This window comes from Anarrhichthys ocellatus, unplaced genomic scaffold (genome assembly GCF_004355925.1).
Source record: "Anarrhichthys ocellatus isolate YVR2014 unplaced genomic scaffold, GSC_Weel_1.0 scaffold4, whole genome shotgun sequence".
Classification (NCBI taxonomy): Eukaryota; Metazoa; Chordata; class Actinopteri; order Perciformes; family Anarhichadidae; genus Anarrhichthys; species Anarrhichthys ocellatus.
This window is the reverse complement of record NW_022280034.1, coordinates 8,897,125-8,922,764: the sequence shown is the minus strand read 5'-3', so window position 1 is coordinate 8,922,764 and position 25,640 is coordinate 8,897,125. Positions and strand designations below refer to the sequence as shown.

The following is a 25,640-nucleotide window of genomic DNA, read 5'->3' as shown; positions in this document are numbered from 1 at the left end:
GCTCAAACATGTTTTTGCTCCATCTATGCGCAAACATTTTAGAAGAAAATTCCTGGCAACCAATGAGAACAACTCCACAAACGTCTGTCAGGTCAGCCTGACAATACCGGTTTGTTACTCTGACACGAGCTGAACATGTGTGAATCCCCAAAAATGACTGTTAAGTGAACCCAAAACAAAGCAGCTTGCATGTCATCACAGCAAAAATAAATGTAGGATTCCTCCACTTTGCACACATGGCCAATTTTGGAAATGTTAGCGACCATGTTTCCTTCAAACGGAAGATATAAAGTGTTCTCCGAATGAGCCGACTTGTTGCCTCCTCGTCTTTACTAGCTACACTGAAAATGATGATTAATTGCAATCTATAGCCTGGGTTTATACTTCTAGCGGCCTTCTGAGTCTCTATGCCTGGACCGCTTTGTGTTTCATGTCTCATGGCCAAGTTTATGTCCCATTGAGAACAACTCTGTGGCTGGTCTTGTACAAACAACAGAAGTGCGCTATTATCTTGTGACAATGTGTATTAACTCACCTCGAATGAGAGGACTCCTTCATGGAGGAGACAGCTTCTGATTTAGAGGATGAAATTGTGTCCGTTTTGAAGTGCGTGGGCTCGTCGTCAGTCTGCTCCTCCACAGGTTCTGCTGCTTTGGTCCTGAAGCCCCTCCTGGTATACGTTTGCTCCGATCCATTATCCTCGTATTTTTCCTTCTCCTTGGTTTCTGACGACACCGTTTCGGATGCATCGCCAATTTTCCTGTCCCTGCGGACATATTTGGAGGTGACTTCATCCGTGTTGCCATAGCGCTTGGCGAGCTCCCTCCTCCTTTCTGCCTTGTATCTAGCAATTCGCTCTGCCTTGGTCTCTGGGGCCGAACTCTGCAAGGTGCCTATTCCATCCATTTTTGAAGTTCAAGGGTTCCAACGCAGGTGGGAAGTTTCCAAGGTGCTACTTCAGTTTGTCCTGAACCAGATATGTGGATCGGCTTTCTTGTAGATCTCCCTTGACAGCGGTGTCTCACTCCATTTAAGTCATCCCAGTGCTGCAAACAAGAGAGGCAGAGAGGAAGACATCATTAAAGCGTCATGATCCTAGAGTACAATTTCAGATGACGGGCACTCTAAACCTGTGTAAAGCTGTGTCTCCAGCTTTCATAGGAAACTGGCTCAGCTGTAGAGCTGCGAGCCAAGCCCTGCCCCAGCTAACACCACCCCCACACACACACACACACACACCACCCCCACTGTGAGAATGATGTCAGCCAGCTCTGCTCAAAGACAGCCGACCACCGCAGCGAGACTCTCATATAACCTCTGTTCCATCGACTCACTTGGAGCCAGTTGGAAAGAGGGAGGAGAAAAAGTGAAAAACACACATCAAATAACATCTTCATCCCATTTCATTCCTCACTTAGCAGAGGCTTTGTGCCAGCGCCAATCACCTCTTCCACATTATCCCACCTCATGATGGTTCTGTATTTACTACAAACAAAAGCAGGAGGAACTTTAAATTGCCGCCGAGTGTGGATGTGTTTTTAGCCCACTGAGAGACTGAGTATACCAGTCTATTCCCAACCAAATGCATGCTGGGACAGGCCACAGGCTTCAGCTTCCCTGTCCACATCCAGCCCAATAAACAAAGTGAACTTTTAAATAACTTTTCAAATTTAATTCAGGAAGCTGAGTTGAGCTCATTTCGTTCCATTAAGTATTAACGCAGAGCAGAATAAAAACCACACATATGGCTCGGGACGCGGAGGTTTTGAAAACTGCACTCGCATAAATGCATCGCCAGCTGTCAACGGGTGATGATAAAAATATGCGTGCGCCGCTTCTGATCGCACCAAACCAAACACGGGGGCTTTTCCACAGACATTTCTCTCACTTACGATGCTTCGGGGGCTTCTGTCCGAGGACGGCCAAGGACAAGAGAAATGATAAAGAGGAGGTACTGTATATTTGTATTAAGAGAGGGGCAGAGGTTTGAGGTAGCCCCTGGCATCCCTCAAATTACAGGGCATTCAGAACATTGGTTCTCACATTTATGATCCAGGAACAGGGGTAGGGGAGAAATATATAAATGAAAAGTGCTGTGTGTCTGGACAATGTTAGCAATGAGAGACAAAATAGGGAGGGTGAAGAATGGGTCGAGGCAAGAGGGAATAGAAGAGTGATTCTGGTCATAAGGTGGAATAAATGAGCTGCCTTCTCTGTAACGATGACAAATTTGAACCAATGTCAAGTGCACCCCCGACCACCTGCTGGGCCATAAAACTAACCCGGAATCAGGACTCTTTAAGGTCCCCTTAAAACAAATATGGCTTTGAAATATTACACAGGAAATAAGTGTATATGTCGGGGGATGTGTGTGTGTGTGTGTGTGTACATGTCTTCACCTTGACCTCAACTATCCCGCCTCCACCTAACATAACAGTGCTTGGCTAAACAGTGCCTCCCTTGTGTAGATTTAAATTTAGTCTAACCATAAAATGTAACTCTGCAGGACGCCGTGTATTGAGCACCGGAGATGTCCAACACACCTTCACGCTGGGAAATGTATGCTCTGCGCCACGCAAAACTAAATTCACCATCTGTTCGTTAAATTAACAAAGCAGCGCCAAGCACGTACTATTCCAGGTATAGTGCAGCGACAAGTACCCATAGCCAATTAAACTTAGCCAGAAAACACGCTTAAACATATTTTAGGAATGAAACCAGGATCAGCTGCTAAAGCTTTGAGAAAGGAAGTCAGTGTATAATATAAAAACCCAACGGCCTATCAAATACGCAGGCATAATCAATTGGTAGCGATAAATCCCCTTCTAGCCAGTCTCAAGCCTTCAAGAGCTCCGCAGCCCAATAACAAAATGATGTCATCGGGGTTAAAAAGCATAGCGTTTCAAGATAAGGTTTGCTTTGGTTGTGTATTCCATGAAATATAAAATGGTAAAAACATCAAATATTATCTCAAATTGAAGCAGCAGCCGTTTTCCTCATCAAAACCTAAAGCAGATATGTTTAACTTGACTTGTTTTTGGGGGTTTAAACTGAATGTCACTCCGAAGCCGGTGAATTGCCTTATGAAGGCAGAACGATCCTGAGTTCGGATGTTGATTTCAGCGCTGTGCACACGCTTACATAACTCACCTAGGTCACTACCTATAAAAGGAGTGCTACACAGTGCGCTAAAGCTCGGTCCGTGGAGACCCGGAACATCGAGGCTGCTTTGTTTGGAAGCTGCTGGTGTTATTTTAAGCAACAAGGGGGACTGAAAACACAGTTGTTCGTCATACAAGAACAATTATCATCCCTATCAGTGAAATGTGAACTCACTCGGGAATTTGTTTTTTTACACTGCAAGAACACCCCAAGGTGTCTTTACCTATTTATGGGTATTTCCTCAGAACAGACAAGTGGAGCAAGCAGAGACGTGCAGGAGGACCAGACCACAGCAGGACGGCTCTGAATGCGCTCTAATGTGCTTGTATTGATTCAGTGAGTGGTAATGAAGGTGGAGGGGGAAAACCACTTACTGCACTCAGTGTCAGACTTACCACAATGCTTTGTTTCTCTGACGACAGTGCGTCTGTCTTGCTCAGTATGCGGTTATACCAGTCCTGCCTGCTAAATCATGGCAATATGATTTCTGCTCCTCTAGGGCATGTAAACAAACAGTCCGTTTCCAACCACTGAAGTTGTTCTCTGACCTTTTGTTGCCCGTTGGGAGTTGTTCCTGACGACGAGAGGAAGATCTGTCGCAAACAAAGGCCAAACGTGTCACTTCCTGACCCATATCCTTTCTTCATGAATACTCGACTAATCAGGAAATGTTACTCATGAACCTGGCAAATGTCCCAAAACTCTCGAGGGACGGGATGGGTGAGGGCAGTGAGAAAACTTTGAATGGGTTCAACAGCCAGACATCCCATTCGCTTTCAAAACAGTATCAGATTTAGTGTCACCATTTCCTCGAATAAGTCTAAGTGCTCCATGATGGCCCCGTTTTTTAAATATTTACTGCTCTGCAAAGACCTCCAGTGATTATAAGCGGTTACTTTGGATTACATAACAGGCCTGTTCTACATGACGAATGCAATCGACCACAAAGGCAGAAGTTGCAAAAGCCAAGACGGGTTGAAGGTTATTTAACAGTATTAATTATACTAGTGTATTCATACACTTGAACATTCAATGTTTAGGTCAATTTGGTTAAGTTTGCATTTTTACTTCTACCACTAAAACAAGCTGGACATTTCAAATGTTTATCCATTATTTTCAGCTAACTAGTGCAACCATTTAGCCAACAAACTATGTATCTATTACTTTTATTTCAACTGTTTACTTTTAGTTCAGGGTTTAGACCTCTCTGCAATCCTGGTTGGGAACTGCTCACTGTAGTTTAACGTCGTCTGCGGTGTGTTACTGTCTGGTGTTTTAATTTATAAGAACATTTCAAAAGGTGAGTCAGCGAAAAACATCAGATGTCATTATGTCATCGTTACTCACAGCCCACTGTTTGTCATTATCTACACGGGTGAAGCGATGAGAAAGCAGGCTCGTTATGGGAAAACAATACCTGTCACGCATGAGCTCACTGATTTATTCCAAGAGTCAGACAGAAAGCTCGCCTCAGAGGCAAACGCTGACCTGTAGCTCACCGGCCTGTGTATCTTTTCACAATTCACATGTCCACACAAGAGAACAGAGCAGGAATGGAGGCTACACCCGATGCATAAACAGTGGATTTGAATTGAAAGTAGGGGATTTTGACTGTATAAAAAACTCACGGACTTCCTCTTCAAGAGAAGCTTGAATAGACAAAGAGACGACCTGTTCACCTCTTTGGCCAAATGTTTCAATAGTATGTCAGTTGAACACTACAGAATTACCCAATGTTTCTAGTATCTTGAAACTCTGAAGTACTGTAACTCTTGAGTAATCCCCACAGAGATTTACACCTGGAGCTGCTTGCATCTCGACAGCTATGTTTAAAATGTACGCCTCTGTAGAGTTGCGCTCACACCACACAAGGTATCTGTTCAGCGGCAACGCTTTGTGTAAAGACACGTTGCCACCGTAGACCTTCAGGAATCCACATAAAGTCACTGCAAACATCAGCGAGACTTTCCTTCGCTGTACAAACAAAAAAAAAAAAAAAAGAGAGGAGGCGGTTAAAGACACAATGCGGCTCCAAATTAAAAAAACACACGGTCATTGGAAAGGGAAGAGGGTGGAGAGTAGAAACTTTACTCCACTGAGAAAACCAGGTGCCAGTGCTTGGATTGCAAAGACAGACCGGCGGTGCATTTTTAAGAAACGTTTGTCAACCGGTGCAGCTCTGGAGAGGTTTCAGCCAAGGCCAGGGCTCATAAAAGGAGCAAAAACAAAAGATGGAAGTTTCTTCAATGGCGAAGAAATAGGAGTGACTTTCAAAAGTATTGTTTACCTTGCTTTGATGTTTGCTCACGTAATATGCTTCACTAACTATTCCAAATCTTAGTACCAATGTTGGCCACTGTAAAAATGTTGCATGTTTGTGTGCATTGGTAGTGTTTGACTGCAACCAGGTCATGTGACCAATCATTGACAGCAGATAGGCCCGAGTACGGGTCCTCAGTCCCCAAATCCAATAACTCCATCTTGTAAATTACGTGTCGGCTTCTAGCCGATCCATCCAACCAAACAAATGCACCAGAAACCGGCTGGGGAGGGGCGCGGGGGTCCAGGGTGTGTCACGCGTTTTTGAAGCCACCCTCATACAACAATCAACCACATACTGAGTGGCCAGTGTGTTTCTCATTAAAAAGCAATCATTCAGCACAAGGCGGTTTAAGTGCTTTGCCTGAAAACCACTGGCGGAGTGAAGTTTTAATTGCAATTGTAGAGGCTCTTCATCCGGCTGAAACGGGCCTCCACTAACAGAGAGCTTCAAAAGGGTGATTCTGAAAAAGGGGGGGGGGGGGGTTTGTCTAACATGGCTAAAGCCCCTCATTCACATGACTCAACTCTTCCCTGACTGTGAGCTGTAAGGAAATAGGAAAAGGGGGAGAAAGGGGGATTTGGTGATGGGACCCACATGTGGGTCGCAGGATATTTTATTAGGGTCACCAAATAAACTAGCAGAATGTCTTCCATTGTTTTTTGTGTAGCTTTATATCTGCAGTACACCTTTGGCCACATGAGGGAGCCTGAATGTTTGTATTGTTCTGATAATTGTAGCGTTCTGATAACATTTAATCTAATATGAAAGGCTAGCGTACTTTCTCTTTGTTTTAGTGACAACAAGAGCATGTTAGCTCTGCCTATATGCATTTATTTGGACTAATTTTATCAAATTTACGTGTATGTTTTCAATAACACATGCAAAATACAAAGTTGTGATTTATCAAACACATGTCTGTTCAAAAATGGTCAAGAATAAAAAGCACAAATTCGCTCTTCTCGGGATACAGAGATAATTGTGTCGTGATAATTTGTCATTTCTAAAAAGCGGGTCCCTGGATAAAAAGTTTTGGAAGCACTTTGATAAAGGATGCAGGGTGGAGAAGGATGGAGGACAAAAAAAAGGAAGGAGGGTGGGTACAACAAAGATAATGAAGAGAACTGCAGAGATCAGAGGAGGAAAGAAGATGGAAAGGATTGAGGAGAGAATGGGCTTCAGTGGGGGCGGATGTGATCGCTTTGTGGGGCAAGTGTCTCCGGGGTGCCAAGGGGCCCCAGTCTGGTGGTACGGGGGTGGAGGGAGGACAAGATCTGCTGAGGAGGAGGAGGAGGAGGATGGGGCAAATGCCTGGGCCTGAGACTAATCCATCTCTCCCTCTCCCTCCCCTCCCTCCGCTCTCTGTCTCACACAGACACAAACTCCCTCAAATCCCTTTTACCAGAAGTCCTGCTGACTGTAGCCAGTCACCCGAGAGGCAGTTGACATAACAACCCCCTGGGTACTCATGCCTGCGCTCTGCTCTGCCTAAGTAACCGACACTATAAAAACTGTACTGACCTGCTCGAGGTGGAGCTACCATTGTCACCGGGCAAAGAAAGTGTGCTGCTTTCTCCTCCTCGAGATCTTTGTCATGGGGGTACAACGGCAGCGCACGTCAATCAAACGCAGTAAAGCAATGACATTCAACAGAGAGGAGCATCTGTGTTTTCCTCTATTTTGCATTTTTTTTTTTTTACAGGCTAGCTCTTTGTCCAAGCCTTCCGGCTTTCTGTTGACCACATTCAAAGGAGCCATTAAAATGTGACGTATGGGAAGGCAAACAAGCAAACTCGCACAGAAACACACACACACACACACACACACACACACCGCAGTGCACACCGACACGCAACCGGAGGATCACAATAACAGGCTGACAGAAATACAGACAGACACACACACACAACAAGGCTGCAATCATGGAAGCTGGAGTGTGGAGAGGGAAGGGAAGGGAAGGGTGGGGTTTATGGGGCTTTATCTTGCTAGGGGATCATGTATGCACGCATACTCGCACATACACAACACAGTGTGCTACGTTGGAGTTAATGTGGGCCAGCAACTAACACCCGCGCAGTTTTCTTTTTAAATGGGGCAGATGTACCGGTACTGTAGTAGCTAAAGTTAAAGCACCTACCCCCACACCGCTTGCTACCCTTTGTTGCACTCTCACATACAGAAAGCATTGCCTCACTCAAGCAACACTACGAGGGCATTACATTTGCCGATTTTTGAATGAAGGTGTGAAAAAATGTGCAAACTGACCGAGACAATCGTCGCTGCACTCAATCAAAGCCGTTTCAACTATTGGAGGCCAGTTACTTTGAGTAGAACTGATGTTTTGTTCAATGCACGTTTCCTCTTCTCTGTGTACGGCCAGCATTTCTTTTACTAGTTCCTGAATAACAATGCACGACAACAATCATTCCACTCATGATAACGTATTTACATAGATGTTGTGACGGTGCTTTGAGTTCCGGCCTGAACACAGAAACGAGGGATTTCTTCTGTGACTCTCTACAGTGAAACTACAGAGCCGTCTGTCCATAGAAACCATCTAATGCGATTTTCCCGCTTGTCAACAACTTATCAACATGGACTTCATCCCCGGAGTGGCCCGCCTGTGGGCTACAGACAACACTGAACAGAGAGGGCGACATTAGGGGCGGGGTGAGGCAGGGTGAGTGGAATGTCTCATCCGGTGAATCCTGCTGGTGGGGTTCTCTCTCTCTCTCTCTCTCTCTCTCTCTCTCTCTCTCTCTCCAGAGCAGACACCATCTGGCAAGCTGGAATGCCACTGAGCAGGGGGTGGAGGGGTTAAAGGGGTCCTTGCAGGGGGGGGGGATGGGTCTCCATGGCTGGGAGATGGAGTATTAAACATTAGTGGTGTAAACCATGTAATGCCAGCTGAAGCCTTTTAAGTGAAAAGGTGGCCATTGGAGTCCTAAATGATTAGCTTCTAGCAGTGTTATACTGAACATATCACATTCTACAGTACTTTAATACATTTTACCGCATTAAACTGTTGTTGTAGATTACAGTAGGAACACTAAAATAACAGTTTAATGGCTTTTCTATACAGCACAGTACTGTAATAATGTTTACAGTATTACACTGTTGTTGTAGATTACAGTATACTACTGATAACAGATAAACAGATACATTTGCTTGTGTACGTTTTATTAATGGATGTTACATGGCAACTTCTGTCACTCTCGAACACAAAAGGCAACACAACCCTGGTTGACGTGCACAGAAAACATAGATTCAAAAAACACTCTCTGGTGTTTTTTATTCCACGGCTTTATTTTCAGTTGACGGCGGTGTCAGATGAAATTCTGAGCTCTGGCACGGAGCTAAAACAAAAGTGAAATGTAGCACAGAGAGACGCATGCCGCTGCCCCTACACATGGAAACTATTATGCGAGCGCAAATCAAATGAAAGTCTGAAGTATAACCATATGTTTATGTGCCATGCAAATATTACACTGGTTAACGACGTCATTGAAGTGGGCCTCGGCTGTGCAGTCGCTGAACAAATACAGTTAGCGTCTTGGTGACGAAGCTGGAAGCGGTCCACGCTAACTGCTAGCTAGGTTTATAAATATGTCTTAGTGGAGATTAGCCCGGGGGTAACCCTCGAGCACTCTCTCCTGTGGAGTTCCTATTGCTCACTTTGTCACAACCCTTTCTGCATTATATAAATATTTGTGCTGCAGAATCTCTTGGCTGTGCAGCCGACATCAAACCCTTCTGAGGAGAGAGCGTTGGTCAGACCGGAGAGAGGGGGAGAGACGGGGTTGAGTGGATCCTGGCCTTGTTTCAGCCAAGTTTTGCACTTCATCTGCTGCCTGTTATTTAACTGTTGAGTAGCACATGTAGGGGAGGCATAAGACTCAAAATGCTCAGTTCAAATACTATCTTACTGACCATGTGAAACAAGAGCTACTTCAAAAAGTTCATCTTCGTTATTTATGGAGAGCTTTTAAATAAGGCCCACTGTTCCCGAGTGGTTTTATTATGAAAACAAAAAACGTAGGACCACAAACGTAAATGCAAAATAAAACACGGAGAAGCCTTGTGCTCCTTCGCTTCTCTGTTTGAATTTGACTCTGTGTTTTTGCATCTCTGTCATTGTATTTAAACAGAAATAGAATGAACAGCCAGGGACAAGGACAACAATGTTGGACTGATAAAAGGTAAAGAATAGACAGGATTGCTATGAACAAGTAGTGACAAGAATTTATATAGTATATACAAAAAAGCACCAATGAACAACAATAAAATTTAAAAAAAATGTAATGTCTCAAGTGTTCTGTAAGTTGTAAAAAAAAACACTGAATGGACGATTATGTACAGTATGCACATGTTATGATGCCTCTATACTGTATAGACACTAGTGTGTAGGATTTATATTGACGGTGACAGATGATATGTATATTAAAAACTGTAAAATTATAATCTGTAATGACAGCTGTGGACACTTGGTGTTCAATGGTTGTTGACAGTGACGAGGTGAGAATGACTAATGTTAAGTGTCTGTTGGAAGATAACAGCTCTCGTGTCTGGTTGTTTTGGTTCTGTAGCAACAGTTGCATGTGCAGAAATGTATGATATGAGAAGTTTTAATAAACTAACAAAACATTCTTTTATACGTATAGGACAGCAATCAAAGCATCACACTGCCGGTCCAAAATAGATATAAAAGTAAAACCTTGCTCATTTTGTACTAAACTGAGGCGATCTGGGCGCACAAGTGTACTATTTTGTGTCTTTCCCCTCTTCAATCCTTGTTAAAAAACCTTAATTAGCCATTTAAATCTAATTCACAAACCTAATTTAACAAGAGGGTTGTTTACATTCCTTCAATTACTTTTCAGCTAAGCAACCCTCTGTGGGAGGCACACTCACTCAGTGCACCGGACAGAAATCTGGAACGCGCACCTTCATGACTGAAGGTTGGCAAAACAGCAGCAGGAACCTACAAAATAAAAGCCCAGTGAGAGGCCATTAACTGATCTGAAGCTTCAAGAGAAGCCAAAAAAAAACCAACAACACGATCATTCAAACCCATGCATTCCCCGCTATAGCTCTTATTATCATCTTATTATTCGGGAATTGAACGTGGATAGTTTCACTCTTGAAGACTTGTTCTAAAGAAAAAAACTAAAGAATAACAAGTTCATGTTTCAGCGTAGAACAAGACAAGTCGCTGCAGCAGGAACCCTCATCCACCCCTCCAAAAGCCCTCTTTCCATTGAGCAACAAGATCCCTGCAAGGGGCAATGCAACGCCTGACACGAGGCGTTCAGGTGAATGCTAAAACTAAACCACAACCACATAACACACACACACTTCTGCTGAACAACAATGGAGGATCTGTCTCTTTGTTTGGGGTCTTTACACGGTCCACTGAGGAGGCAGGTAAAGAGCAGCAGAATGATGCAAGCACGACAAGGGCCACTCCCTGCTCGGACAAGTTTTTGCACCAGGCGTTAAAAGTATGCACAGGCTGGTTATCAACTTGCTTTTTTTTTTTCTCTCAACACAGCATCAGTAACACTAAGCAGCATGCTATTAATTAGTTTAAAAAAAAAAAAAAAGTACAGCAAGCATGTGCAGTCTTGCTCTGTGCCTCACTGTCTCTTATCGAGGCATGCATTCATTTTCTTTCTTGCTCTTGCTCAACACCAGCTGGCTGAGGAAGGTCTCGGTAAACCTGTTGTGACACAAGCCACTGAGATGCCACACAGAGGGAAAATTACAACCTGGCAAGCTTCAAACACCATAGCCATCGATACGAAGCTTCAATTGGTTTCCTTCTATTCACCATTCAAGGAACAAAACAAACTTTGATTCCAAACCATGTTGTCCCAAGTTACATAATCTAGTTCGTAGTGACAGTATACTGTCAGCCTGGTCACCACAGAAGAGTTCAGACAGTTTCAGCTCTCACGCTCTCTTATCGCGTGGTCTTCACAGGTGGTTTTGCAGAACTCAACCCTAAAGGCAATTCAATGGACTGATATGAGGCGTTGTTCTCTTAGATGCAGTAATGCACACGCCTTAACATAACGGTATAGAAATAGAAAGTATGGGTATTTCAAGTGCAATATTAAAAAGCAATGCGTTTAAAAAAAAGCATTCCCTCCAGCGTCTATTTGTCGATGAAGGAAGGAACCTACACTGACAAACGCAATGGCAGCTGTTGGGAGTGTGAGTGTGACAACATAACGCATCATATCCTTGAATGTAGCATTTCGTAACGTAATATGTGACATCCGTGTATTTCCTGAAACAGCTGTAAATGACTTAACATCGGTTAGAGGAAGCTGTGGTAGTGCCTCGGTAGCAAGCAACACACTCGTTACAATGTTACAACACAAACTGCCACTTTATGCTGTGAGTAACATACCTGCGGTCCTTTACGGGGGTCTGCTCGGGCGTCAACACACGCGACATCCACGGAGATATGTCTGTGGGACCCTCGAAAAAGACAGCTGTTCAATCAAAACACCACACTGCTGCACGTTGACGCTACAATGCTAATGTTAAACAGTTCAGCACGTTACTGCACTGACGTTCAGCCGACAAGAGCGAGTCCTCGACGCAGATGAAAGGAAAAAGTAGAGGAAAAAAACTTTTCTTCTTTATGAAACAGTTTGGCTTCCTCTGCTCATCCTGCACCGAAGCTAAGGGGAGACGTGGCTCTGTCCTGCCCGGGCAGGGTGCAGAGGCGGCAGTGAAGGTCGCTGTCAGGTCCGGTCAACTTACTTCAAACTCAAAATGCCTTCTCGCCTCTGATTGGCCCAAACTCATCACCGTGATGCGTTCACGTACCCCTGGTAAATGCAGGCTCCAAATTATGACTTGTTTGCAACGTTTGTACGTGTTTTTAAGTGGAAGGTGACCACTGACAAATTGCCTTCACCCAAGACACATTTTTACAATAAGTATTTATTGCTTCAGCTACTTTAAACCTAAAACAAAAATATGCTTTAAAATATAATTAGTTGAAAAAGATTAAAAAAGCAGAACTTTTGGTTTGTGACCCTAAAATTGATGCAGTGTGTACTTGATTAGCTTGCAGCCCATATAAAAGTGATTTAAGATTTATTCTCTTCTCAATTTGCCAGATTATTTCATTTGCTTCATTGGGAGGGGCCCAAAAAGAAAAAACTATCCAATATTTCTCAAACAAAATGCATCGATGAGAAAAAAAACCCTGTTTTTCTTACGCATTCAACAATAAAATGCGAAGTAGATGATGTCTGCCTCTGCATTCCCAAATAGTTGCTCGCAATAAAAGGCTCACTGTAATGTTAATGTTGCAGTGCACCCTGCTGTTCATAATTAGACATTGTGTGCACCTCGTGGTTATAGATAGTTATCAGGGGATGTTGCATGGTCTAAAACTTGGATTTAGGGACATTGGGGCCTTATGCTGGGAGGATCCTCCTGCTCCTGCTACTTCTAACACTTCTTCCACCCCTCTTGATAATTGATTACAAATATTGTTTCATGTACTTGTCAATAAACCCGTTCTGATTTCTGATTTCTGACATCCAGATAAGGAACAAACACGTAATCTTATAAAATAAAATATAAATCCTCACACAATACCTTGGTCATGGTAACCTATACCTTTTTTTGAATGTGCTGTGCTGTCCGTCATAAGTAATTTGGAGTTAGTTTGCAAAAAGAAAGGGTTCAGGGTGGACATGAGCATTCGATTTTTTGGTTTGGGTCTGCCAATACTGGCGAAACAACTGGGATTGATATGGAGCCCGAAAGTAATCACCATCTTTACCCACAAGTCCACCATATGGCAGCATTTATCACCCTCAGCTGTACTTTTTGATAATCAGCAAGTGTTAGCATGCTAATGCTAATATGGTGACTATGGTCCATTATATTGCTAATTGAACATTGCTGATGTTAGCATGCGGCTCACAGCACCACTGTGTCTCTGTACAGCCTCACAGAGCTGCTAGTGGGGTTTGTAGACTCTTGTCTTTATATGATTGATGAACCTTTAAGTCCGAAAGTTTACAGATTTCCACCTCTGAGATTTTTTGTTTTAATTTATTTTATGCTGCATGAATAAATATTGGACTCAACAGCAACTTGTTTCTGTGAAAACAATGTCGCTATACACTCGATAATCCATCTAATGTCACCAGAGGTTAAAAATGCCTGTTGAAATACCCAAAGACACACACACACACACACACACACACACGGTTACTCAGTTCTCCATCATGCCAAAAACAATCATTTCCTGTAGCAGAAACGCTGAATGAATGAACTGACATCCAGATGATGAATGTATTTACAAATGGAATTTGTCTTTATTTCTTTCATTGATTTGTGAGTGTGCTGTTTTACAAATTGTCATTTTTATATATATTTTTTTAATCTTAATTCATGCTGGTGGTGATGACTTTTGATGCCCACTGTGCTGCCAACCACTATGGTCTCTCCACCTTCACCACTCCACCACTTCTTGGGTTAGTTGGGGAACACCAAGCCCACCTGTGAAACATACAGCCATTACTGCTGGCAGCTGTCAAACATGTCAGAGTGATTTTTCTGCTATATTGACATAATTTCCACCTGCTTTATTATGTGGCAAAAAAAGGAAACGTATATCATGAATCTGGGCACATAGAAACAGTTTTGGCCGAAACAAGTTTTGGCGAGGTAATTCTAGATATGTGTTTTAGTTTACCCCCCCTAACGGCTTGAATGACCAATGATTCAATGTGTGTATTAGAATTTTCCAATGTATATTATAGGCCCCGACTTTGGGCTTAGAATACACAGAATAACAGTGACATGTCTTGGAAGGAAGAGTATTACAGCATTCATTACCTCGTCTGGGCTCATATTAGGACAAATCCAGTTGTACAGGTAGTAATGAAGACTCTTGTCCATGACACTGAACTTGAGGTTATCCAGAAAGCTCTTGTTATCCATCACGTCGAGAGCGGAGAAGACGTCAAAACCTTTCTGTCAGTGAGGAAATGGAGCATTTATTTATTTTATTATCAAATCTACTCATCAAAAAAGATACATATTACCCTTCAAATTTTATTCTATAGATAATTTTGAGTACATTGATCATTTAACTGCACGTATGTAGTTTGGAGGGAAAGCCTTGTGCACTTTTTCAATGGCACTCACAGATTTAGCCAAGACCAGTGCGTCCTCCATGAGGTTGACTGGGTCTGCGGCGGTGCCGGCAACGTAAAGGAGATGAGCTGCTCTCAGGCCAGTGTGGACTGGGTGATTCAGCACCCTGGAGGAGACGCCGTAGAAACTCACCACGTCTGTCAGTGTGCCAGCATCACCCTGCATGTGAGGGAAGGAACACACTCTTAACTATACTGCAGCATAATGAGCTTTAAAGTGCACACAAAAGGGTGAGGACCGCTCTAAATCAACATCACAAATTGTCAGGCCAGACCTCTACTACATAGGTGTCAATCACGTTCTCTCTGGGTAGCAGCCAGTGCTCTACTTCCTGCAAAGACAACCTGGAGCTGAGGTGAAACTTGCGGAGGTTTGCCTGCAGTAGTGAGTGTAACCCCACCACATCTTCTTCAGTCAGAGGGCGCAGACCTGGAGTCTTTGTCACCTGGGAGAGACAGGAAGAAAAAACATGTTCAGTAAGCGCCATAGAGTTAATTGCCTGCATCTTTAAACATTTTGCATGCACCCTTTTGATCAGTCAGTTGAAGAGATTGTGTGATGGCAGGTCAATGTCACACTATAATGGCACTAATGGGTTGTAGTCTCTAGGTGGCAGCACAAACTAACCTCAGGCAGACGGTAGAATTTGAGAGCTCTCTGCAGATTCGTATTCGTGTTCTGTCTCAGACCCGGGTAGCTCACGTCTGTCAGCTTTCGGGGATTCAGAGGGCGATGCCAGTACCTAAAATATTTAGTTTATTTATCTGGTAGGGACACTGAAGGTGGAATGTTGCTTCATAAGATAAATACCAAACATGACATGTACTCCCCATTGTAACATACTTGTTTTGGAGAAACAGCATTAGACCTATACTAAAAAACAAAGACTGCATGTTTGCTAGTTAGAGGAACGAGAGTGAGTTAAATGTTTTATGTAAATCTTCACGGTGTTAAAGACCCTGACAATGTATTTCTCCATAACATGACACATTCTTGACTAAATAAGCCATTAATGCCAAGTACAATTTTGGGTTTCACACTCAAAAACTCAGCTCATCTGCTTCACCAGGACTGGGCGGGTGTGGTTTGATCAGATTTGATTAACTGTGACCTGTCACCTTTCTCCCCTTCCTCCAAATGCAATCTGCTGCTTCAAACAAGTAAACAAAGCAAAGACAAAAACAGAAATCTGCCATGTCAAATGACCAGAATTCTCGTGACTTTGGCAGAACATTTTGTGTCCAAGTCAAAACCCATCCCTCATATTACAGTATCGACATTCTTCAGGGGCTTTAACAGTGCTAATTGTGGCTTCACTTTGCCTTTGAAACAAATGTGAATCAACCCTGTCTACTACCTGCAGGAACTTAGTGGTGTGGGCAGCACTATGCCAGCTGTGTAGACAGCCTGGTGGAGGCCCTGCTGGTTGACCCGTCTGGTGAGCTCTCGGATCAGGACTGGAGTCATCCGCTTGAGGCGCAGCTTCTTATGAACACACAGGAGTTTGACCTGTGCCATCCGCTTGTCCCTGCAGGCGAGCACGTCTTTTGAGCATTTGCTTCGAGACACTCGAAAGTTAAATTGCTACAGTTTTGTCGGCAAGTGCTCTGAATGCTAATACAGCTCACCAGAGTTCACACAAACACACATCGTTGCATACATTTATGAGCTACTCACGTCTCATACACGCGGACCTCTGCAGGAAGAGCGGCAATGAAGCCGACTAACTTGTTATTGGTGTGTACTCGCACGCCACAGTTCCACTGGGGCAGCCAGTTAGGAGGTTGTAAAGCCCTTAAGAGGAAGAGAGAGACATTGTCTGCAATATGGCTCTGTGAGTACATGCAGGGGTAGTTCAATAAACTCTGATTAAGGACAATTTAATAAAAGTATTGAGCATGAGATGACTCAGCTGAATAAATACAGCAGCTTTCTTTAACCTCAGGGCCAAAGACCTGTGCCAGTTCCTGGAATGCTAATGTTAATTATTCATAACAAAGTACATTTCTTTTTGTTTTGTTCCCTGAAGTATACCGTTTATGCAGATCACAAAGGAAAGCAGCAAAAGTGAAGTGAAGCGATTAGAGTAGCCGGCTTGTAATTGATAACGGTTTGTCGGCGGGTCAGGCTGGAAAGTCGACTGGGAGAAATGATGTCGTCCTTTTCAGACTCTCAACACCATCGTTCCTTTCGTGCAACTCAGAAGCTCAAATTCATGTGTTGCAGTCGTACAGAGCAGTTTTAAAGTGCGCTAATGCCAGACGGAGGGGGACATGTTTTCAGCAAGTTTTGCTGGAACCAAAAGTGACTAAATGCGCATGCTTGAAGCTTACCATTGCAGATACTCCAGCGAGAACTCACACCTGATGGTGTTGTCATCCTCTTCCATGTAGTTCTCGTTGAGCAGAGTGCAAAGCTCTTTCAACTGCAATGATAGATGAAAACGTGGAGAATGTGAGTCAACATTTCCTTAGATTCACACTAATAAAAGCACCGTTCCTTACCTCTGAAAGGGATGCATGTTTCTAACTACATAGAGTAACTTACAGAATGTAACTTACCACAGTAGGACTGTTCAGGTCCAGAGTGTCCCAGGAGAAACCTGAAGGTAGAGAGTAGGGCTCCTCACGGACACTGGCTTCACCTTCTACTATTGGGCCATGAGTCACAAAACTGTCACCTGAGGATGCAAATATAAAGAATTAAATGAGGTAACTTAATTCTCAATGTTGTAATTATAGCCAATGACTTATGGACTTATGGTTATGTTTTCTTTAACGACAATACTAAATAGGATTATAGGGTTTTTTCTTCTTCTTACTATTCATTTATTTAAAATCCATGAAATGAGTTAAGTGGCATAGAGGCTGTAATCACCAGTGGAGTTATAGGTATCCCGAGCAATGTTTTGATGATTTTTTTGTGTCATGTTTTAGTGTAATACCCTCAAGTGCCGTACACACATGCACAACCAGGGTGAATATGATCACACGTCTGCCCACGTCTGCCAGGGTAACTATTTCTTGACTGACAACAGTAACTTCCTGAAGTCTCTACCTGGAAACTGCTCAGAGCTATGAAATAATCCTGTACATTATATCCCATAACAACAAAATCAATCTCACTCCCGGCTCCTCACATGGTTTTGTACTGATTAAACAAATAAGACATAATGTGTTAATTAATGAGCTTTAGAGGTGCTGGTAGATGGGTTTTTTACCGTTGGACTGAGCCAGGCTAGCTGTTTATCCCGTTTCCAGTCTTTATGCTAAGCTAAGCTAACCGTCTGCTGGCTATGGCCTTATATTTAACGGACGAATGGTATCTGTCTTCTCATCTAATCTCCTGTAGAAAGCAAAAAGGGTATATCCTAAAAATGTCAAACTTTTGCTTCAGTATAAGTTTGAGCAAATGCTTTTGTTTTTCAACAAATATTCGCTGGAACAGGAATATCACGTCCTACCCAGTCTGGGGACAGGCTGTGTGTCCCAGAAACGGTAAGTGTGTGATTTGGCCTGCTGCAGGGTCTTCGGCAGACTTGGGCCTAAGGAGAAGAGGTGGAGGGCTCTCTGGATCTCCTGCTGCTTGGCTTCTGGAAGAGAGTCCAGCTAGGGCAGAACAAGACCAGCAAGGACAAGTTACTATCATCTCTCCCAAGAAGATTGACGTTTGACCGTCACACAGCAGCATAACTCAAATTGATTCCTACAGCCAAAATCGGTGATTTCAAAAGACACATTTTCCTGTTTCATGTGTGATGGGCATACAGGACATCCACGGGCGAGTTTATGAGTATTCACATTGCAACAAACACAGACCAGCACACATACATCACTGCATGTATGCACTCACACGCTCAGGAAGACACAAACCATAGCAAATGGATCCCTGGGTCCCTGTGGTTTCCAGGCCTCTTCCTTCTTCTGCTTCATTTTGCTCCCTTTTAGACCCTCCTCCACTGTCAGCATCTTATCACTAAAAGACATTTTCACACGCTGATGTTCTTGTATATTGTAAAGGGGATTTTTACTAACTGAAGAAACAGAGAGTTGAAAACGCTGTCGTACTTACAGCAAGTTTGAATCCGTCATTGTGAACAAGTGCGAGTCCTTGACGCTGAGGGTGAATTCGGGGTGTTTTCTAACACATTTGTGGTTTTTCAGCTCTTATCTTGGCGAGCAGCGATGGGAGGAGAGCGACCGCCTCAGTCACCCAACCCCACTCCCACCCAGTTGATAGATAACAATACTAACAATTAAATAAACTTCTCACGGTCTTCATATGTCAGACAGCTGCTGGATAGAGCACTGCAGCAGATTAAAGCTTCTAGCAGCTTGATCCCGGCTGCAGATTTAATTGGTTGAAATTGTCTAATTGCAGAGTTCCCATACAGTCTTCCACTTAAAAGTCAGCACTTTGTCCTGAACTTTGTATCTCTTATATACTTGATAATCTTTGCCTGTGTTCAGTATAATGCTCAGTATGTTTACACTGACTTTGACCACAGGCGTATTGTCAAATTGTTGTTCAATGTTAAATACATTGCAGTGACAAAGCTATACAATCAAGTAGAAATCATATAAATGGTCACATTTAATTCATTCTCAGAGAAAATCTCACTCAACAAGCTTTCTGGTCATACTGGCTCCTTTTGTAGATGCAATATGGCTAAAAGTAGTTACATCCTTTACATATCTAGATATCCAGGCTCTATTCATTACTGAGGCAGGATAAGAAGATTTGAATGGAATCAGGATCACATATTAACTTGTGGTTATGCCAGTGAAGCAAAGTCGAATTTAAAAGAGACTGTACTTTTTCAGTGTTATGTTTTTTCTGGGGAAGGCAGGACATTGTCTTTTAACTTCTTTTCATCCTAGATTCAGATTTTATATCACTCCTACATTACATTTATTGTAGAAATGAATAAAGATATCAAATAGTTTTGTGATCCATCAGCAGCCACGGAGCTTTTGCCTGCTGTATTAATTGTTTATTAAGCAGCTCTTTCTTCATCCCTTGTATTGTGCATCACGTACGTTCTCCTAAATATACCCCAGGTGAGGTTTACTGCAGTCCCTGTTGAGTCTATTGCATGCTGCTTGGATTCATCTGGGGAGCATGTCATTTACAAAGCCCAATATAAGAAATCACAAATTTGTCCTGAGGGGCTTTACAATCTTTACAGCATCCTCACGAGTGCTCAGCCCTTTATGTATTATAAATCTGTACAACCAATTGTGCTATAAATGCTCCAATCTCCTTTGATCTAAGTGTTTTAAACTGTAATATACATGTAGAATAGATTTTTCTTTCATTTATAAAGTGCAGCCTGGAGCTATTTCTGTCTCTGCTTCCTGGTTCCACTTATCTTACCACTGAAATGCAAATATAGGGAAGTATGCTAAAAACACCTGTCACCATTTAGGGTGAAGGAGTGGAAGTTGTGCGGTATAAGTACCTAGGAAAGCTCATAGCGTGCTGATTGACAAGAAATAAAAGGGCTGAGGAGCTCGTTCCCCCTTGAGGTGTTTCAGCTCTTCTTGACTGCGATAGAGAGGAAGCGCCGCGCCTTGAGACGCATGCAGGCAGGACGACCAAACTGGGGACGCAGCCGGCTCAGCGGCACACCCTGGAGCCAGCAAGGCAGAGGATGAAGGCTAATGAAAGCCCCAACTGAACAACACACAACACGTCTCTGGTGAGATGATGCAGCCTCAGATACCCTGTGTGTTTGTGTCTAACTCTATATTTAGCATTAATTTCTGTTTTGTTTTACTGTGTCTCTTTCCTTCTGAAAAAGACTCAATGTCCCCCCCCCACAAGGGTCGTCAAAATGTCCTCTTATAGCTGAGCCCTCTCGAGTCACTGAAGGAGTCACTCAGTTTTATTGTTGCATGTGGAGAAATTATTTATCAATTTTGTCGTGAGAGTAAGGAATTCATTTTGAATGTATTAATAATTTGAGTCCACCCGAGGCGATTACTGTCATGCTCCACACGCTGACAGCAGATTTACTATCTGGTCATGTCGAGAGAAACTGATTAATACTGTGATTTGCAGCATAAACATGCAGGAATACACATATGTCAACATAATGTGATCACTCTCGATATTTGATACTTATTATTATGTGTGTCTATTTGAACTTTTTTCATCATTTCATATGACCGCCAGCATAGAGCTTGGAGTCCTTTGTCGGAGACAAATACAAGCTGGAAACACATATGGCTGAGTGAATGAACTTCTTAATCAAACATCATAATATATGGAAGTGTTCAAAATCAGCACGTGCTTGGTGACATGTGTTTGTTTGCAAGAATAGCAGCACATACAACAGTTATTTAGACCACGAAACCATTATTTTATGCAAATCATGGCTCAAACTACAGCAATTTTTCGGGTATTGAAAACATCCGCATCCCCAAGAAGAGAGGACATTATGAACAAGCTCCTGGCTGTATACATTACATGAAGGAGCCATCAAGTGTTCTATGCTTTTTCTAATGGTTTTCTCTGACGTTTTCTATAGCTGTACCTTGTTGTGTTCTCCAGAACTAATCCCTCAAGATCCTGTATTGCTATTTGGGATTTTGTTTTTGTGCTCCAAGCTGGCTGATGCACAGAGATTCCCTTATTCTTGAGGGGAAAAAAAGGACTTTAAATTGCCCGGTGTGAGGAGCAGATTGAGATTGAAGAGGCAGAGGAGGCATACAGACAGAATGTTACTCATTGCTTCATTTTATTTACTACCGCAACATATTCATGCATGTCATTTTGTAGATTTACTTGTTTCAGATTATTCTGTGATTCCAATGACTGTGTGTGCCTTAATCCCTAAAATGCTTACAATAAAAATGAATGCCAGATATTCATACCCAGGCCTATAGATGGTGCAAAAACACCTGCAATAATGACACACACCACTATTAAAGCCAATCCGTGACAAACTGCAAAGTGGCAATATGTTGCTTTCTGCTCAGGGGATGTAAGGATAACCAGGCAAAGGTGTGTGTCTGTGTGTGTGTGTGTGTGTGGTGGGGGGGGGGGGAGAAACTAGCAGAACACAGTCACACTCACAATTACACACACACACACACACACACACAGACACACACACAGTCAGAACCATTACTAATCTGTAAATAGATCTGTATTGCTGTGATCTCTCTGCCGAACAAGATCCTCCTCGCTTTGCCTCGCTTTCTCTTCTTCTTTCCCCGTCTCCCTCGTCTGTCGCGGTGTCTGTAACTCTGTTGTCTGCGAGATTGGATGAATGGGAAACAATCTCTGCATCTCTCTTTCTCTCTGCTGACTCTTGTCTTTCAGTTTCTCTGACTCGCTGTGTCTCAGATTTCTCTTTCAGCCTGTTGTCGCGTCCTTGTCTCATTCTCTTTTACTTGTGCATTAAACTCAACTCGATTCTTCTTGACAGCCGTGAATGTCAAAATATGTCATGGTCTCCATATATATAGTAAATATTTCTAATCAGTGCATAGGAATGATTAGGCCATTAAAGATCTGTTGTCTTGTTTGTTTGTTTCATCTCTTTCTTCCTCTGGTTGTTTCTTTTACTGCCACTTTAACAGCATAAAGATAAAGGGCAAAACCACTTATATGGTTTTCAGATTGAAGGTAAACATGCTCCTCCAAAGGTTCAGGAAATTAATCAACTACTCTCTCTCCTTATCTCCTTTCAGGTGATGTCAAAAATAGGGAGTATTTTTCTGTGTCAGACTTTTGAAAAAAACTATAGCGATGACCTTTTTTATCCTTAAAGCTACTTTGTGTTTAGGTACGTGATTCTAACATCTTTTAAAACAGAATCAGATGGCATTGGGTGTTTTTCCAAGTAATTGATTGAACTCAGCAATCAATTCTTAGTTAATTATTGGTAGTGATTCTTTGTCAGTTAAATTCTACTTGGTGGAGTGTCTTTAATCAATTGTTTTTATTCCCCAACCATAAAAAATGTTAGCATTGAATGTTCAAGAGTACCATAACTCAATGTAATTTGGCATCCTCCAATATCGGTGTTCTTGTTTGTCGAATAGGTTGTGGAAACAGTCTTGTCTCAGGGCAGGAACTATACAACCCATCCCGCACTTCCCCCTCACACACCTGTCACTCACCCTGATGGGCTGTCTACCATAAAAATGGTGTCTGGCCTAAGGCTGAGCTAACTGCCTCCCCCCCAAGGGTGAGGATAAAACAAACAGACTGGGAACACACAGATGTAAATTGATAAATAATACAACCATTTTACTTTTTGTTGTTTCGACACCAACAAATTTCATGTTGCAACATTACGAGGAAACAAACCTTTGGGATCAACTCCTGGAAAGTTGAAAAACTTTTTCAAAATAAGCCATAAAACCGGAGCTGAGAGTCTAACTGTCTGGTTAAATTGGAGAAGGCAGCACCAATCTCTTTCCTGACTGTGGGATTACTGCAGGCCTGGCTTTCTGGGTCCTAATCAAAATCCTTTCATCAAAGAGTCCAAGATGCTACTTTGATGTTGCCAACAACTCCGAAAATTAAAAGCTTGGTTTTGTCCTGATTGGCGGATCCTCCCTCCTAAATCATGCAACTGCAGGACCTTGTTTTCTGATATTACTTGGCCATGTTGCCGGGCCATGATGAGTGGACAGGACAGTATTTGCATTCCCCTTGAGCTCCATGCTAAATACTTTCTCTCCGTGCCAGATTGTGTTGTTGAAGAGGTCTAGCTTTTAATATTGAAGCTGGCCAGCTGTGTTATTGGCAACTTGTCATTTCTGTCTATCGTCTATCTTTGTCCATCTTACATTTAAGGCATGTAGCTGGCATTACGGTGACAGTAACAGCGAGCGAGCAGGATTCAGTGTCTTATTCAAGGACACAGGGGATAACTCCAGGAGAAAATTGCTGTTGTGGGAGATCGAAACATTGACTTTATAATAATGACCATTACATCTACAACCATGGATAACCTCCATCTCACCTTTCCTTTCTTTTCTACATCCCCCTCCTTCTCATCCTCTTGCTTAATCTATTCCTGCAGAGGAATGACACCGAAAATAAGACACAGACACACTTTACCTGCCTGCGCTGCATCTTTTTACAATTTATTTCACCTCAGCTGAAAATATAAAAAAATCCTCAACTCTCACTGGCTCTATAGAGCATTTTCACGTTTTTAACGTTAAACCATAGACTGTATACAAAGATGGACAAAGTTCACGTTTACAGTTTCTTCCAATCGTTTAAACTTGTTTCCTGAGACCGTACCTCAATTTCTCAATACTCCTAACACAAAACTAAAACTGTTTTTAGTCAAAACTCCAGAAATCTCTTGCAAAATGAAACTCAAAAATGCACTCAAATCATCTTCTAAAAACTGATTCTTCCAACCAAAACGACACGCACACACACACACACACACACACACACACACACACACACACACACACAATGTTTTGCTTCATATTTAAATGTATACAATTTGTTGTGAAAGTGTTTTCTTTTTCTTCTTTTTTAAAGTTTAGGGGTTGTTTTGGCCCCAAAATAGGTTGCGGTATAAACACATACAGTATTATCATAAACAACTGTTTAGGATTAGGCTTAACTGTGCTGGGGTCTGGGTTGAGTATGTATTGATGATATAAGTGAATGCATTGCCTTTCTAAGTATGAGTGGCTTGTTTGTATTCAAGGCATCAATTTCATGGAATATCAGGGTATTCAATATAGTCAACCTCTTGCGCATCAAGTAAATTCCACATTTTAGCATTTGACATGAAATAGAATAAAATAAAAATAAAGATTATCCAGTTAGGGGCCAATGATGACATTCAGGAAATAAGCCGATTTGGAAATTATAATTGGAAACACGGCAGAGCTTTAATGCCTATTTGATCTAAGTAACATTTCACCTATAGAGTGATCAAATGATTGAGATGAAAGACGACTGCCTGATGAGAGTGCCAATTCAAAACAAACACCAAGGTCAGAAAGCTGGCAACCCTGTGGGAAGAAGGCGCACGACAGGATACAAGTATGCTTAACACAATGATACAAATGTAAAGCATAAACTATGGGCACTGAACAACAAAGACTGATTTCTGCCTAAATAAGGAGGACTTAACTGGGACAGGCCAGTTGTTTGGCATCAGGGGATTTCATCGAATCCATCTGGGGAACTTGTGGCACATTGAATCAGAGCCTTGATGTAAGAGCTCAGTGTTCATATTCTCTTACAGGGTACGTGGCCCGTAACTTCAAACCCTCTGGTACTGCCTCTCTGACAGCTACAAAACACAATCATGTATCGTTTTCGTAAAAAAAAAACCCGCTGCCAAGAATGAGGCCACAATAAATCATAGTAAAATAAGAGTGCACCACTGTGTTTTTACAGTAGATTACTGTGATGTGTGGCTTACTTTTTTTTGCATTCAAACTCCTGTCAAGTACAAAAGAAGACCTCAGGAACTAGATTCCTTTGAGCTTAGCAACATCCTAAATATTTGATCACTTACAAGTACAGTACATACATATACATTTGGCTGCGATTCAAAGTACACATTTCACTTGAAACACATTTACAAATCACCGTTTGAAATGTATTTTCAGCTGTTTTCCTGTTAATCCTTATATCAGCTCAGTCAGTCAGTTTCAGACCTCAGTAAAAAAAAGCAAGCAGTGCACAATTCAAAGCACTCACTCAGGGATGGGTCTGAAAATTAAGAAGCTGGACATATTTTATTTTTCATAATCCTTCCAGCAGATCAACACAAAGCTGTTTTCGTCTCCTTATTGCAAGGTCACTCTTGAGTGTATCTCATTTCAACATAATTTTTTAATTTTTACTTTTAGAATAGTTTGGTATTTGGGGAAATACACTTATTTGCTTTCTTGCGAAGAGTTGGATGAGAAGATTGATACCAATCTCATATCTGTCAAGTAAATATGAAGACGCAGCCAGA

The 25,640-nt window shown here is 42.4% G+C and overlaps 2 protein-coding genes across 3 annotated transcripts in view; both read right to left on the bottom strand.

Moving 5' to 3' along the window:
* Positions 1-12,235, bottom strand: part of svild (supervillin d) — a 36,060-nt gene extending 23,825 nt beyond the window's left edge. Inside the window, exons 1-2 of the mRNA XM_031843113.1 lie at positions 11,898-12,235; positions 536-1,046 (exon numbers count right to left, since the gene is read on the bottom strand). Coding sequence (XP_031698973.1) covers positions 536-906 — 371 coding nt within the window. The 5' untranslated portion in view covers positions 907-1,046; positions 11,898-12,235. The remainder of the gene's footprint in view (positions 1-535; positions 1,047-11,897) is intronic.
* A 1,624-nt stretch (positions 12,236-13,859) lies between these two features.
* LOC116381688 (glycylpeptide N-tetradecanoyltransferase 1-like) lies at positions 13,860-18,804 on the bottom strand. Of its 2 annotated transcripts, XM_031844027.1 has the most exons (12): positions 18,749-18,804; positions 18,550-18,652; positions 18,141-18,285; positions 17,239-17,357; positions 17,011-17,102; positions 16,355-16,471; positions 16,035-16,205; positions 15,305-15,419; positions 14,952-15,122; positions 14,669-14,836; positions 14,357-14,494; positions 13,860-14,017 (listed from the first exon to the last, which is right to left on the bottom strand). In XM_031844027.1, the coding sequence occupies exons 1-12, from the start codon at positions 18,766-18,768 to the stop codon at positions 13,994-13,996; spliced, it is 1,383 nt and encodes a 460-aa protein (XP_031699887.1). In that variant the 5' UTR covers positions 18,769-18,804; the 3' UTR covers positions 13,860-13,993. The 2 variants fall into 2 exon arrangements, with proteins under 2 accessions (XP_031699887.1, XP_031699888.1); XM_031844028.1 differs by lacking the exon at positions 18,749-18,804 and having other exon boundaries at positions 18,550-18,663.
* Positions 18,805-25,640: the final 6,836 nt, after the last annotated feature.